General features: G+C 45.1%; 1 protein-coding gene across 3 annotated transcripts; it reads left to right on the forward strand.

Annotated features, from left to right (window-relative positions):
* Positions 1-3,400: 3,400 nt before the first annotated feature.
* CALCB (calcitonin related polypeptide beta) lies at positions 3,401-11,441 on the forward strand. 3 transcript variants are annotated; one of them, XM_010357096.2, is made up of 6 exons: positions 3,401-3,519; positions 4,398-4,473; positions 5,541-5,635; positions 5,893-6,030; positions 7,820-8,004; positions 8,628-9,175. In XM_010357096.2, the coding sequence occupies exons 3-5, from the start codon at positions 5,550-5,552 to the stop codon at positions 7,977-7,979; spliced, it is 384 nt and encodes a 127-aa protein (XP_010355398.1). In that variant the 5' UTR covers positions 3,401-3,519; positions 4,398-4,473; positions 5,541-5,549; the 3' UTR covers positions 7,980-8,004; positions 8,628-9,175. The 3 variants fall into 3 exon arrangements, with proteins under 3 accessions (XP_010355398.1, XP_010355400.1, XP_010355399.1); XM_010357098.1 differs by lacking the exons at positions 3,401-3,519; positions 8,628-9,175 and adding an exon at positions 11,301-11,441 and having other exon boundaries at positions 4,415-4,473; XM_010357097.2 differs by lacking the exon at positions 3,401-3,519 and having other exon boundaries at positions 4,429-4,473; positions 7,820-8,010; positions 8,628-9,173.
* The last annotated feature ends 2,009 nt before the right edge of the window (positions 11,442-13,450 follow it).

The raw sequence follows: 13,450 nt of genomic DNA on the forward strand, positions 1-13,450 counted from the left end.
GTTTGGTGGTCTCTTCACACCGACGCACATGAAAGTTCCTTTTTCAGGAAACCAAGGACAGTATTTTCCCACTGCCCTGAATAGAGTGACCATATTTTCCAAGGGCACTCAACCCTTCCCTGTTTTAACTGGAGTTTAATATAGAAGAGAGAAGTATAATTTTTAGACTCCATGTGACCCATAGTTAACCTGGACCATACACAGGCTACTCACCAGTCGTCAGGGAGTCGAACAAACGTTTCAGTGAACCAATGACGTTTCTCTGCACCTACCAAAGGGAATCTGGTTCCCACATGCACTTGGGAAAAAGAAAAAACCACATTGGTGCACCAGATATTGGGGGAACCCTCCCCTGATAATTCAACGTTATTTCACATAGGTTCTTTTCTATTTCCCTAAGTGTTGGCCGGTCTGAGAAATAAAGGGAAAGAGTACAAGACAGAGAAATTTTAAAGCTGGGTAACCAGGGGAGGCTTCTGATGTCAGCAGGTTCCCTGATGCCCCCCAAGCTGCAAAACCAGCAAGTTTTTATCAGTGATTTTCAAAGGGGAGGGAGTGTACAGATAGGGTGTGGGTCACAGAGATCACATGCTTCACAAGGTAATAAAATATTATAAGGCAAATGGAGGCAGGGCGAGATCACAGGACTGGGGCAAAATTAAAATTGCTAATGAAGTTTCAGGCACGCATTGTCATTGATAACATCATATCAGGAGACAGGGTTTGACAGCAGACAACTGGTCTAACTAAAATTTTACTAGGTGGGAATTTTCTCATCCTAATAGGCCTGGGAGAGCTACAGGAGAGTGGGGCTTATTTCATCCCTCATCTGCAACTGTAAAAGACAGACATTCCCAGAGTGGCCATTTTAGAGACCTACCCCTGGGAATGCATTCTCTTTCTCAGGGCTGTTCCTTGCTGAGAAAAGGAATTCAGCAATCTTTCTCCTATTTGCTTTTGAAAGAAGAGAAATATGGCTCTGTTCCACTCGGCTCTCAGGCAGCCAGACCTAATGGTTATCTCCCTTGTTCCCTGAACATCGCTGTTATCCTGTTCTTTTTTCAAGGTGCCCAGATTTCATATTGTTTAAATACATATGCTTAAGAACAATTTGTGCAGTTAATGCAATCGTCACAGGGTCCTGAGGCAACATACATCCTCAGCTTATTAAGATGATGGGATTAAGAGATTAAAGTAAAGACAGGCATAGGAAATCACAAGAATATTGATTGGGGAAGTGATAAATGTCCATGAAATCTTTACAATTTATATTCAGAGATTGCAGTAAAGACAGGCATAAGAAATTATAAAAGTATTAATTTGGGGAACTAATAAATGTCCATGAAATCTTCACAATTTATGTTCTTCTGCCATGGCTTCAGCCGGTCCCTCCGTTCGGGGTCCCTGACTTGCCACAACAATGGCAGTATGGCCGTCTGTCCCAACACTTCAGAAAAGTCCTAGTGACACAGATCTGGTCTTTGGAGATAGTGCCAGCTTTTGAGCCCCAGTTCCAAAGGTTCAAATTTCCCTTCAAGTAATATTTTTGGGCTTCTTGGGAGGCCAAACACCAATTGTGACGCCTCTTGAGCTCCCAGCTTGCTTCCTGGGCCCTGCACACCACTGATAACATTGACAGGCTGGGGAGCCCGCTGCTTCAAGGTCTGGGGCCTTCCAGACCTCTCCCACCAGGCTGGCCCAAGCGCCCTGAGAAGAGTGGTGCTTCCCAGAACTACTGGGCTACCAGTTCTGCCAGACCTCAGAGAGGGTGGTAGTGGCCGAGAAAGAAGCAAGGTAGAGGGCACAGCCTTCGTGCAGGTAGCACCTCCCAACTTTGCCTTTCCACTAAGCAGCCATTTATCTGGGCTGGAATCAGGGACAGGGACACAGAAGTCTCCCCTAGAATTGCAGGGCTTTGGAAAAAAAGGCTCCCAAGTGAAGGTAGCCTTGCTGTCCCTCATTGCATCCAAAAGTGAGCCCAACATCTAAAAATCTAAACAATTGAACTCATGGACCTAGAGAGTAGAGATGGTTACCAGAGGCTGGGAAGGGTAATGGGTGTTCATGGTAGAGATGGGAATGGTTAAAGGGTACAAAAAAAAAAAAAAAAAAATTGAATATATGAGACCTACCATTTGCTAGCACAACAGGGTGACTATAGTCAATAATAACTTAATTGTTCATTTAAAAATAACTAAAACAGTGTAACTGGATTGTTTGTAACACAAAGGATACATGCTTGAGGGGACAGATACCCTACTCTCCATGATGCGATTATTACAGTGCATGCTTGTATCAAAACATCTCGTGTACCCCATAAATATATACACCTAGTATGCACCCACACACATTAAAAATTAAAAAACAAAGCAGAACCAAAAACACAAAAGCGAGTCCAACAGTCTAGACATAGAGAACCTTCGCATACGTAGAAATACTCCTTAGAGAGCTGGAGTTCCTGGTGTGGTACTACAAAGGTCCTGGAAGTCCTCCTGCCTTACTTCGAGTTCGTGAGAGGCCGGAGCTACTTCTAGAACAGTTCTGGCTGCCTTCCCAGGGGAGCGGGGGACTGCAGGTCACCCTGACTCAGTGCACTCTGCGCATCTGAGTTGCAGGCCGGGCGGGTCACCCGAGTCCGCGGTCCGGATTCTTCGTGGGTGTTACCTGGAGTTTCCTTTGCACCGGTGCTGGAGGCCAACCCTTCCTAGTCCCACCAGCTGGGTCCTGCCACACGAAAAGGACTCAGAGGCCCTAGACAGACATCCCCTGAACTTCCTTCTGACTCACAGAAACAGTGAGCATCATCTGCAGGGGTTCCGCTAGCCCCTGGCTTTGCTTCCTGCCCCGCAGCCTCCAGTAAGGTTTCCCTAACGCTCTCTCCAGGAGTGCAGGGGGCGCCGACGGACTTATTTAGGGTCGCTACTGCCAAGCAGCAAAGAGCGAACCTGAGGCCCGGTACTGGGGGCTGTGGTGAGAGGCGCCCCTTTCTTTCTTGCCACCGCCCCTACCCCCAGCTCCCTGCTAGCCTATTCTGCCAAAGCTGACATCTTCTCTTGAATCCCGGGAGCAAGAAGAGCTGGCAGCGCAGACTCCCAGAATCCGGCTTTCCTTAAGAAAAAACGGATAGGCTGAGTTCGTGTGCGTGGATGTGCATGTGTCGGTGTGCGTGTTTAGGGGGCAGTATGTATCCCCGTTTGCATAAAACACGCCTGTTTTTGGAAACAGAAACACACAGGGTTGCTTTCGGGTCTGGGTGTGGTTAGTTTGGGTTACTGCCCGCTCGCCCTTTAGGGAGCGGCTGGTGAGGGCGCGTCTGTTCCAGTGAGTGCTGGCTGTCTGCTGGACTGTCTATGAATGCAGAAGGCAGAGCGTGTGGCGGGGATCCTGCGGTAATGCGCGCACCTGCTGGTCTGCAGTCGCGAGTGGAACGGGTGTGGAAATTCTTGGGCTGACCTGTGGGCTGCAGCACCCGCTCCGCTCCGCGGGTGGCAACTGGACCCCAGCGCGCTCAGCTCTCAGGTGCTTCAGCGAAGTGGGGTGTGGAGCAAGACAGATAGAGACCCAGGCATAGACCATCTCCGCCAGGCAGCTTGGCAAACAGGGGGCAGAATTGCAGGGCACCTGTATAAGCCAACTTCGGCGCGGCAGTGGAGGGTCCTGGCTTGGGGTGGGAGATGCTGGACCCGCAGTCGAGGATTTGGAGATACAGTGTCAGTTTAGCACTCTCCCCAACCTCTCTTCCCCTCCTGCCCATCCCAGAGGATTGAGGTGGAGAAAGGTTGGCTGCCAGACTGGCACCAAAACAGCCTTCTTTTGGGGCCTAGGGTGCCAGGGCTCAAGGGGTCGGAGGATAGCCAGAGAAGCACCCCAGGTGGTCCAAAGAGATCAAATTTTGAGGACCCCTCCCTCCTCTTTTCCCTCCCCTTTTCTCTTCTCCACCACTCCTTCCCTGCGGTGGGCTCTTTCAGCTGTAGTCCCTTTAGAACCCAGGACTACTGATCAACCTCTTTGGGGGTTCAGGTGCCTGGACTCGGGTCCCTCATTGCCGTGACAGGAGGGAGTGCGAGGCAGGAGTTTAGGAGCCAAGGAGGTGAGAGAAGCTCTGGCCCTTCATTGTAGGTGACGCCAAACTATCCTCGACTTGCCCTGACTCTTAGTTGAAAGTTCTCTGTCCTCTCCCAGGCTCTCCAGCTTCCCAAGCAATGACCTCAATGAAAAAAATGACAGCGGGGCGGACTGCCGGCGCTCCAGAGTACCAGTGCCGGCAGTGCGAGCTATGACGCAATCAGAGCTCGGTCGGTCCTTTGATTGGCTAGTCCTGGACACTTTGGATTGGCCACGGGGGCTGGTGGGGACCCCCCTCCCGCTATCTCTGTAATAAGAGCGGGGGTTCGCAGGGAAGGCGCGCACAGCAGGCGTGGTGTTCATCCGAGGTCGACCAGCCGCTCGCGCTGCCCTGAAACTCGTCTCCAGGTGAGGAACTTCCCATTCCCCATTCCGCTCACTCTAATAACCTGCTTCTTCGATTAATTCATCCAGTTTGCTGCATCACCCAGTTTGCTCCATCTGCCTGTCTGCCTCTCCGCCGCCATCTGGTCCTACCTTACAGCGGTGGTCCTAGTTCTCTTCCAGGCTGTGGAGAAGGCTAGCGGTTAGGGTTGTCCCGGCATTTTCTCCTACCAGTGCGAGAGGAGCCCAAGCATCCGCATGGCTCAGCGTGGGCGCTGGAAGCGCGGCGAGCCGAGGTAGGCGGGTCTGCGATCCTGGCGTTGGGGCCCGGCTGAGCGCAGAATTCTGCCGAGTTGGGTCCGGGAGCGCACTGACTTTGTCCTTCAGGATCATGTTTCGTCCCCGGGAGGTCGGAACTCTGAGCCTTCCTCTGAGGCGCCTCCTGGTGAGCCTTCCCGGGATTCGGGTCCGGATCTGAGGCAGTGTTGTTAGCCGACTAGAACCCTGGGCGCTCACCTCGCGGAGCTGCTGCCCAGCATCTGCTGCTAAAGTGCGCTCCGGTAGAGGGCTGGCTTTGCGGGCGAGTCCTGAGACACCCGTACCTGGCACGTTAAAAATTTCCCCAGTTCCAAGACTGAGAGATGAGCGCTCCTTTCTAATCCACCCTTCCCACCTTCCCCTCGCATGCGTTGGCGCGAAGCCTAGCAGAGGAGAAGGCGAGAAGACAGGCGCAAGGGGAGAGCAGGTCTACAGCAAGATGCGTCCACGCCTGGTTTCGGCATAAATTAGGGCAGAAGTGTGGGTTTGTGTGCACGGGCACGTGTGGCTTCTGCCTGGCCTTCAACAAAATAGAACCAAAATTCATCTGTTCTCTCCATCCTTCCCCTAGGACACCTTTTTCTGCTTTGTTAAGCCATTAACTCACTGCAATGTATCTCTTGAGATTCACAGCAGCCCTTCCTGCAAATGAAGGGAACAGAGGCTCAGGCAGGTGAAGTAACTTGCCTGAGGTCACATGGCGGTTGTGGCAGAGGCAGCACTGGAACCTAGATCTGTGATGGTGCAGTAGTAACGTCATCCTTCCTTTACAGAGAGGCGGCATGGGTTTCCAGAAGTTCTCCCCCTTCCTGGCTCTCAGTATCTTGGTCCTGTACCAGGCGGGCAGCCTCCAGGCGGTGCCATTCAGGTGAGACAGCCTGGAGCCAGGGGCGCCTTCTGCTCCCACTGCCCCTAGGACCGGACAGCTCTGTGCCTCTGAAGTCACGCGTGGCTCCTGGTGAATCAGTGCCCACAGGTGGACTCTGGCTTCATGCCCTGTCCGCTGGGAGTCGCGGTGGCCACATCCCCAGGGGAAGAAGCAGAGATCAGGAAGCCTGGCTGCCTATCCTGGGGAGGGGCAGGCAGTGGCTCACAGCCTGCAATGAGTTTGCTTCCCCTCCACAGGTCTGCCCTGGAGAGCAGCCCAGACCCGGCCACACTCAGTGAAGAGGAAGCGCGCCTCCTGCTGGCTGCACTGTTGCAGGACTATGTGCAGATGAAGGCCAGTGAGCTGGAGCAGGAGCAGGAGACAGGGGGCTACAGGTGAGGCTCCCCAAGCGCCCAGTACAGGGCCTCCTCTCCCCGCAGCATACCAAGAAGGCAGATCCCAAGAGGCAGGAGAGAACACACTGTCCAGGAGTCCAGCAAGCTGATTTGTTCAGCGGGCTCCCTTTCTCAAGTTCCAAGGGAGACGGAGGTCCTAGTGCATCTGGAGGGACTGTGGTTAGACACAATAAAAAGCTCCGTTTCTGAAAGCTGTTAGGACATAGATGTAGAAGCTTTTTCTAGACATAGAAAAAACTCAATTCTGAAAACTGATAGGAAATGAATGGGGAGGTGTGGAATCGTTCACTGTGGGAATTGCTCTTGTAGTACTGGGAGATCTCCCAGCATTGGATGAGTTAAGACTGGTAAGGGTGAAGCCAGGGATAGACCCAATATCTCACCCACCTCTCTTGAGCATGAGGGACTGAATATCATGTGAATTCCAGAAAAAATCATCCTTCCCCATTCAGCCCTTCTCTACACGGCCCTGACCCACTGACCCTCTCAGCTCTCCTAATGGAGTGTTTGTGAGCTGCCCTCCTGCCTGCCCCACCTGATCCCACTCGACATGTCCCCTGCCTGGTCCAACCTTCTGAGTGACTGCCCATGGGGACAGTCCCTAGTGCATGGTACTGTCTGTTACGTCCTTCCCTTGCAGCTTAAACAGTCCTAGATTTAAGTAGTGTAGTAATCTGAGTGCCTGTCTGCAGGGCACATACTTGCAGTACCTGAACAACTTTCATATGTTCCCTGGCATCAACTTCGGGCCTGAAATGCCTGGCAAGAATAGAGACATAGCCAGCAGCTTGCAGAGGGACCACTACCCCACTTCAGGGTACCCCTGATGGCAGCTGAACTCCTCTCACCTCTCCTGATTCCCCTTCTTGCTCCACTTTATGAACTTGATGCATGTGGATTCCTCTCTGATTTGTCTTCATGCTGGTATTGGTAGCTTTGCTTATGACAGAGAATGTTTTGAAGACCTCAGGATGGAAGGGAAGACAGCAGAACTTACTGACCACATTAGAGATAAGAGAAAATAAGGGAAGCTTCTTGAGACTGTAGAGGGTGTTATGACAGAGCCATCCAATTTCTGCTTCTAAATGTACCATCGTAAAATAAGCACACCCTAATGCCTTGGCACTTGATGAATCAATCTATTTTTCTAAAATGAACTGAGCTGTGGTGCTCGTTGCTCTGGTCCACATCCAAGGCTTGTGTGTGTCCAGTGCCTATGCTCAGAAGTGTTCTTAACTTCAGGGTAGCTGGATATGGGGCCTGGTGGGTCATCTCTGTGACCCACCTAAAGCAGCAAGAACAGTGTGTGAAGGAGCTGGTAAGTACTTCTGGGAGAGGATGCTACAAACCCTGTTCTCTGAGATTCTTCTGAAGACTTTAGGGAATTTCATTTTCCTGTGGTAAGGGGTAGTGTTGGTGCCTGTGGCTGGGGTATGGTCTCTATATACTCCTTGTGTATCTTGGGGTGGGTCTGGGCTTTGTCGCCCACTTCTTCCTTGAATGGTCAGTGCAGGGTTTCAGCCTGTGCCCCATGGCTTGGAATTGTTTTTTCTTCTTTCTTTTCATGATGGTCTTTGGGCAGAGCTCCTGGCAAAGACTGCCAGGCCATTTCCCCTAACAGCTTTGATAATTGCAGTTTCAAGAAACACTTACTGTTAGGTGGTGTGTGGAAGCGTTGCAGTTCTCTTTACGAAGGTCCCATGAGGTGGGCTCCTCCCCCAGCTTTTCACTTACAGGTCTTCTCTTCTTTCACCATCTTGCAAATCAGCTCTGCTGCCCAGAAGAGAGCCTGCAACACTGCCACCTGTGTGACTCATCGGCTGGCAGGCTTGCTGAGCAGATCAGGGGGCATGGTGAAGAGCAACTTCGTGCCCACCAATGTGGGTTCCAAAGCCTTTGGCAGGCGCCGCAGGGACCTTCAAGCCTGAGCAGATGAATGACTCCAGGAAGAAGGTAAAGGTAACTACCCTTATGCTATGGGATGAGAGGGGGAAGGGACTTGGAGTTAAAACCTACATTTTGAAAACCTCTGCTCTGGTAGGTTCTTTAGGTTCCTTCTGTCCAATTACATTCTTCCTCCTGAGGTAGTGAGTTCTTTCTGGAACCTAGCTTGATGTCAGAATGCCCTAGCATTCTGTGTCATTTTTCTGAGAAGGGAAATGGAAGGAAAAAAAAAAAAAAAGCTTGCTGGATTCAGAAAGGGAGAGGTCTGCAAACCTTAACCAGGGCCAGTCTTCATTAATTAGGCTGGTTTCAGAAAGGGCTCAACCCATGACTACAGATTCAGATGGATGAGCTGTAATCATAACCTACTACCAAGATTAATAGATGCAGTTGAATTATTGTAGTCTTCATTTGCCTTACAAGCCTGCTTACCTCTCATATCCATAATTCATAAATGCTGTTTAAAGAAGCACTTCTGTAAATTAGTATTTTTTTCAGTAATAATTGTGATTGTTCATGACTTATCTTCTACTTTTTTTTTCTCTTCTTTCTCCTTTTATCATCTTCTTCCTTTTCCTCTTCTTTCTCCTCCCCTTCTTCTCCCTCCTCTTCATTTTTTCCCCTCATCTCAGGTTATCATGCAACTGAACTCACGGTTTCTATTAATTTCTGTTGACAACAACTTGGTGAGAATGCCCCATGGAAGATATACATGTTTGCCTCCTAAGATACTGAAAAAAAAAGCACCTTTGTCACTTGAAAGGAATGAAACTGAATGCAAAATAAGCTAATTCCATATTTATTGTGCATCATTTTTATATTTAATTCTATGTCCAGTAAATGTGATGGCATTTCTCATTGACTTATCTGGTAGCAAACTGGTTCTTTGAGAGCCATCCTGTTGATTATGCAGCTCCACCAAACCTTAGGGGGGCAGGAAATCACTGCCTGTTGTGGTCTCTGAGGACACATGGTAATGGTGATGCTGTGCCTTGTTATCTAAGAATATGATTGTATAATTTGTTTAAGAAAATGCCAATATTGTGCCATTTGTGAACTTCATCAAGATTAAAAGCATATTTTGGATACATTTGTTTCAAAACCTTGGTGATGCATTACAATTTGATTTCCTATGTAATAATAATGATGATGATGATGATAATAAATATTTTTGAGTGCTTACTATGTATGGGTCAGATATTATTTTAAAACAGTGCTTTATATATGTGAATTCATTTAATCTTCATGACAAAACCATGAAGTAGATGCTATTATTCATGTCCGTTCACCTCTGAGGAAACAGAGGCAGGGAGAAGTCCAAGGTCACACACAGATAGATAGTGGTGGACCCAGGTATTGGGCTTCAGGGCTTACAGTGGAAATCACTGCACTATATGCCTTTCAACAGTGGCTCCCGATGTTTTTCAGAGACTTGTGAGCCATTCTTTGGCCTAGCTGCCTGATAAAATAGACCCTCAGATTTTGGAGATGCGTAACAAATTTTAAACATAAAAACAATCTAGTCTTTACATAATATAATGAATTTTTGTACCCATATTTGTTGGCTTTGAAAACGATCAGTTGCTACTGTTGTTATGTCTGTATATCATCTATATCCCTTCCTCCAGTGTATTATCATGTCAGTATATCCATAAATAAATATTTCATCATGTATTTCCAAATGGGAAGGGCTTTTAAAATATAATCACAATTTCATTTAACAACTAAAATAAATGTACAATAATTTTAAAATTTTTTAATATTACACATCAGTCATGGTTCAAATTCTCCATGTATCATGTAATATAAATGATAAGATGAAGAATTTACATATATTTATATATATGTGAAACCAGGGCTCAGATTGAATCTTCACATTGCTGCTGGTTAATAATAAGTTTTAATTTAAGGCTCTCACAAATTAGAGGTTCCTCCCTCATCCATTTTCTGCCTTGTTGTTTATTTGTTGGAGAGACTAAGTTATTTGTCCAATAAAGAGTTCTACATTCTGCATCCCTGTGGTTAGGTTTAACAGTTATGTCCTGTGAATCAGCAGTTGCATCTCGAGTGAGTGATGGGGAAAAGAAATAGGGGATGAGACCAGAGAGTAGATGAAGGTGAAGACAGATTATGTAGTAATCTTTGTAGGGCACAGGAAACACTGGCTTTCTATTAGTCAGTCTCTAGTCAGGGAAACAGGAACTACCTCAGTAATTTTAACATAAATAATTTAATAAAAGGAATTGGCTAAATCAGTATTAGTGTAGTGACAAAGTGAAAGAGAAGAGTAATTCAGAGACAGAAACCACAGGAAGAGGCCACCATCCTCGAGTCTATGGGAATAAAGAGGAGAGGGGAGGTAAGCAGGATCTAGAGCCTGCAGGAGGATTCTCAGACCAATCAAGATGGGAAGCTGGCAGATGCTGGTATCTCTGAGGGGTTATCTCTGGTATCTCTGAGGCGATTCTAGAAGTAGGGAAAAACAAAACAAAACTTAAAACTGGAAACAACCTCACTGCCAGGGTAGAGCATATCTGTGGGTGATGCCAACAGAAATAAAAGTCGAAATTGGAAGGAACCTGTTTCTTCTTATTCCAGATGCCTCTCGTCTCCTCTTAGGACCCTTAATTAGTAGAGCCTAAAAGGGGTTCAACTGACAGAGGAAAAGTTGGTTTGCAAAGTCCCAGCCCTAGTATTTCATAGTAAACATGTGATTTTAAATTTACATATAGGTGTGATGTACCATTATATGAGTTTAAAAAATACATTGTCATCCAATTACCACCACCATGGAGATATAAAACAGTTCTATTCCTTCCCCGAATTCTTCCATGTTTCCCCTTTGCAGTTAATCACTCCTTCCACCCTCAGCCTCTGATCACCACTGTTCTATTTTTTGTCCCTATAGTTTTGCCTTCCCAAGAATGTCATATACATGTAGCTTTTTGGTCTATCTTTTACTCAGCATAAGGCATTTCAGACTGATCCATATCGCTGGATGTATCAATAACTTGCTTCTTTTTATTACTGTGTAGTATTACATTCCTGCATTGTGCCACAGTTGATTTATCAATTTACCCAAAGAAGGACAGTTGAGTTGTTTCTCATTTGGAATTTATGAATGGAGGTGCTATAAACATTCACGGATAGATTTTTGTGTGAAGATGAATGTAATGGGCTAAATAGGACACCCCAAAGGTGTCCATGTCCTAATCACTGGAACCTACGTTTTTACCTTACTTGGAAAAAGGGTCTTTGCTAATGTAATTAAGAATCTTAAAATGAGATCATCCTGAATTATCCAGGTGTGTCCTAAATCCAATGACATATCCTTACAAGAGATTCACTCAGAAGACACATGTGGAGATGGTGACACGACAGAGGCAAGGAGGCACAAGCCAAGGAAGTCTGTGGTTACCAGAAACCAGAATCACAGAACAGTCTCTGGAAGAAGAGCAGCCCTGCTGATACCTAGATTTTGGACTTCCAGCTTCCAGAACTGTGAGAGAATAATTTCTGTTGTTTTAAGCCACAAAGTTTGTGGTAATTTGTTATGACAGCCCTAGAAAACTAATACAATAAATTTTCATTTCTTTTGGTAAATGCCTTGGACTGGGATTGCTCGGTTATTTGGAAAGTGTGTGTTTAACTCTATAAGAAATTGCCAAACTATTTTCTGAAGTGGCTGTACCACTTTGGCTTCTTGCCAACCATGTATGAGAGCTCTAGTATTTCCACAAATAGGTATGTAGCAGTATCTCATTACTGTTTTATTTTGCATTTCCCTAATGACTAATGATGTTGAGCATCTATTTTACCATATGTTTATCACCTTTATTGAAGCGTCTGTTTAAATCTTCTGCTAAATTTTTATTGGTTTGCTTGCTTTATTATTGTTGAGTTTTTAGAGTTCTTTATATGTTGTCAATGCAAGATTGTTTTCAGATATATAATTTAGAAACTTCCTTCTCCTGAATCTGTGAATTGTTTTTTCATTTTCTTAGCAGTGTCTTTCACAGAGAAAAAGTTTTAATTTGAATAAGATCCAATTCATAATTGTTTTTATTTTATGTACTGTGCTTTTGGTTCATGTCTAAGAACTCTTTGCCTAACTAAGTTCCCAAGGTCACAATAACTTTATTTTATACTTTCTTGTAAAAGTTTTATATTTTATATGTAGGTTAGTGATCTATTTTGAGTTAATTTTTGTATAAGGTGAGAGGCGTAGGTTGAAATTCATAACTGTGAATATAGATACCCAATTGTTTCAGTGCCGTTTGTTAAAAAGACTGTTATATCACCATTTAATTGCCTCTGCACCTTTGTCAAAAAGCAATTGATCATATTTGTGTGGGTATATTTCTAGGTTCTCAATTCTGTCTAATTGATTGATTTGACCATTCTTTTGCCAACGCTGTACTGTCTTGATTAGTGTAGTGTTAAAGCGAATCTCAAAACCAGGTAATGTGGGTCTTCCAACATTATTCATTCTTGTTCAAAAATATTTTAGCTACATCTAAAATATTTTCTACATCTTTTGCACATTTTAGAATCAGTATGTCAGTATCTACAAAATTTCTGATGAGATTTTTAATGGGATTGTGTTAAATCAGTAGGTTAATTTTGGATGAATTAGCATATTAATAATATTAAGTCATCCAATTCATGAACACAATACATGTTTTCACTTTTTTAGGTTTTCTTTTTTTTTTTCTTCATCAGTGTTTTCAGTTTTCAACAGAAAGATTCTACACATATCTTGTTAGATTTGTAACTATTTTATTTTTTGGTGCTAATGTAAATGGTACTTAAACATTTTTATTTTAATTGTTCATTGCTAGTAGATAGAAATACAATATTTAAAATATTAACATTGTATACTGTGACCTTGCTAAACTAAATTATTCATTTTGTGAGGTTTTTTTGGTTGTTTCTTTCAGGGTTTTCTATGTAGACAGTTACGTTTTCTTCTAGTAGAGTTAGTTTGAATTCTCCCTTTTACATCAACTTATCTTTCATTTCTTTTTATTGACATATTACACTGGCTATAACTTCCAATATGATGTTGAATTGGAGTAATAAGTACAGACATCCTACTCAATCTTTGTGGTGATATTAAAGAAAAGTCCATACATTCTTTGGTACTACTTCCTTCAAAATGGTAAGTCAATATCCCCTTCCTTTAAGTGTGAATTCTATTGACTGACTTGCTTTTAACAATAGAATGTGACAGAGGAGATGGTATGTGACATGTAATTAGAACATATAAGGTATTATAGTATCCTCCTTGCTTTCTTTCTTGGGTTACTTGCTCTGGGGGAAGTTAGATGACTTGTGAAGACATTCAAGCACCTATGAGAGGCCTACATAGCACGGAACTGAGGCGTCCTGACAATAGCCATGTGTGAGAAAAGTGGGGTTGCAATCAGCTTCGTTGGTGCCAGTTAAGCCTTCA

Source organism: Rhinopithecus roxellana, chromosome 15, assembly GCF_007565055.1.
Source record: "Rhinopithecus roxellana isolate Shanxi Qingling chromosome 15, ASM756505v1, whole genome shotgun sequence".
NCBI classification, from domain to species: domain Eukaryota; kingdom Metazoa; phylum Chordata; class Mammalia; order Primates; family Cercopithecidae; genus Rhinopithecus; species Rhinopithecus roxellana.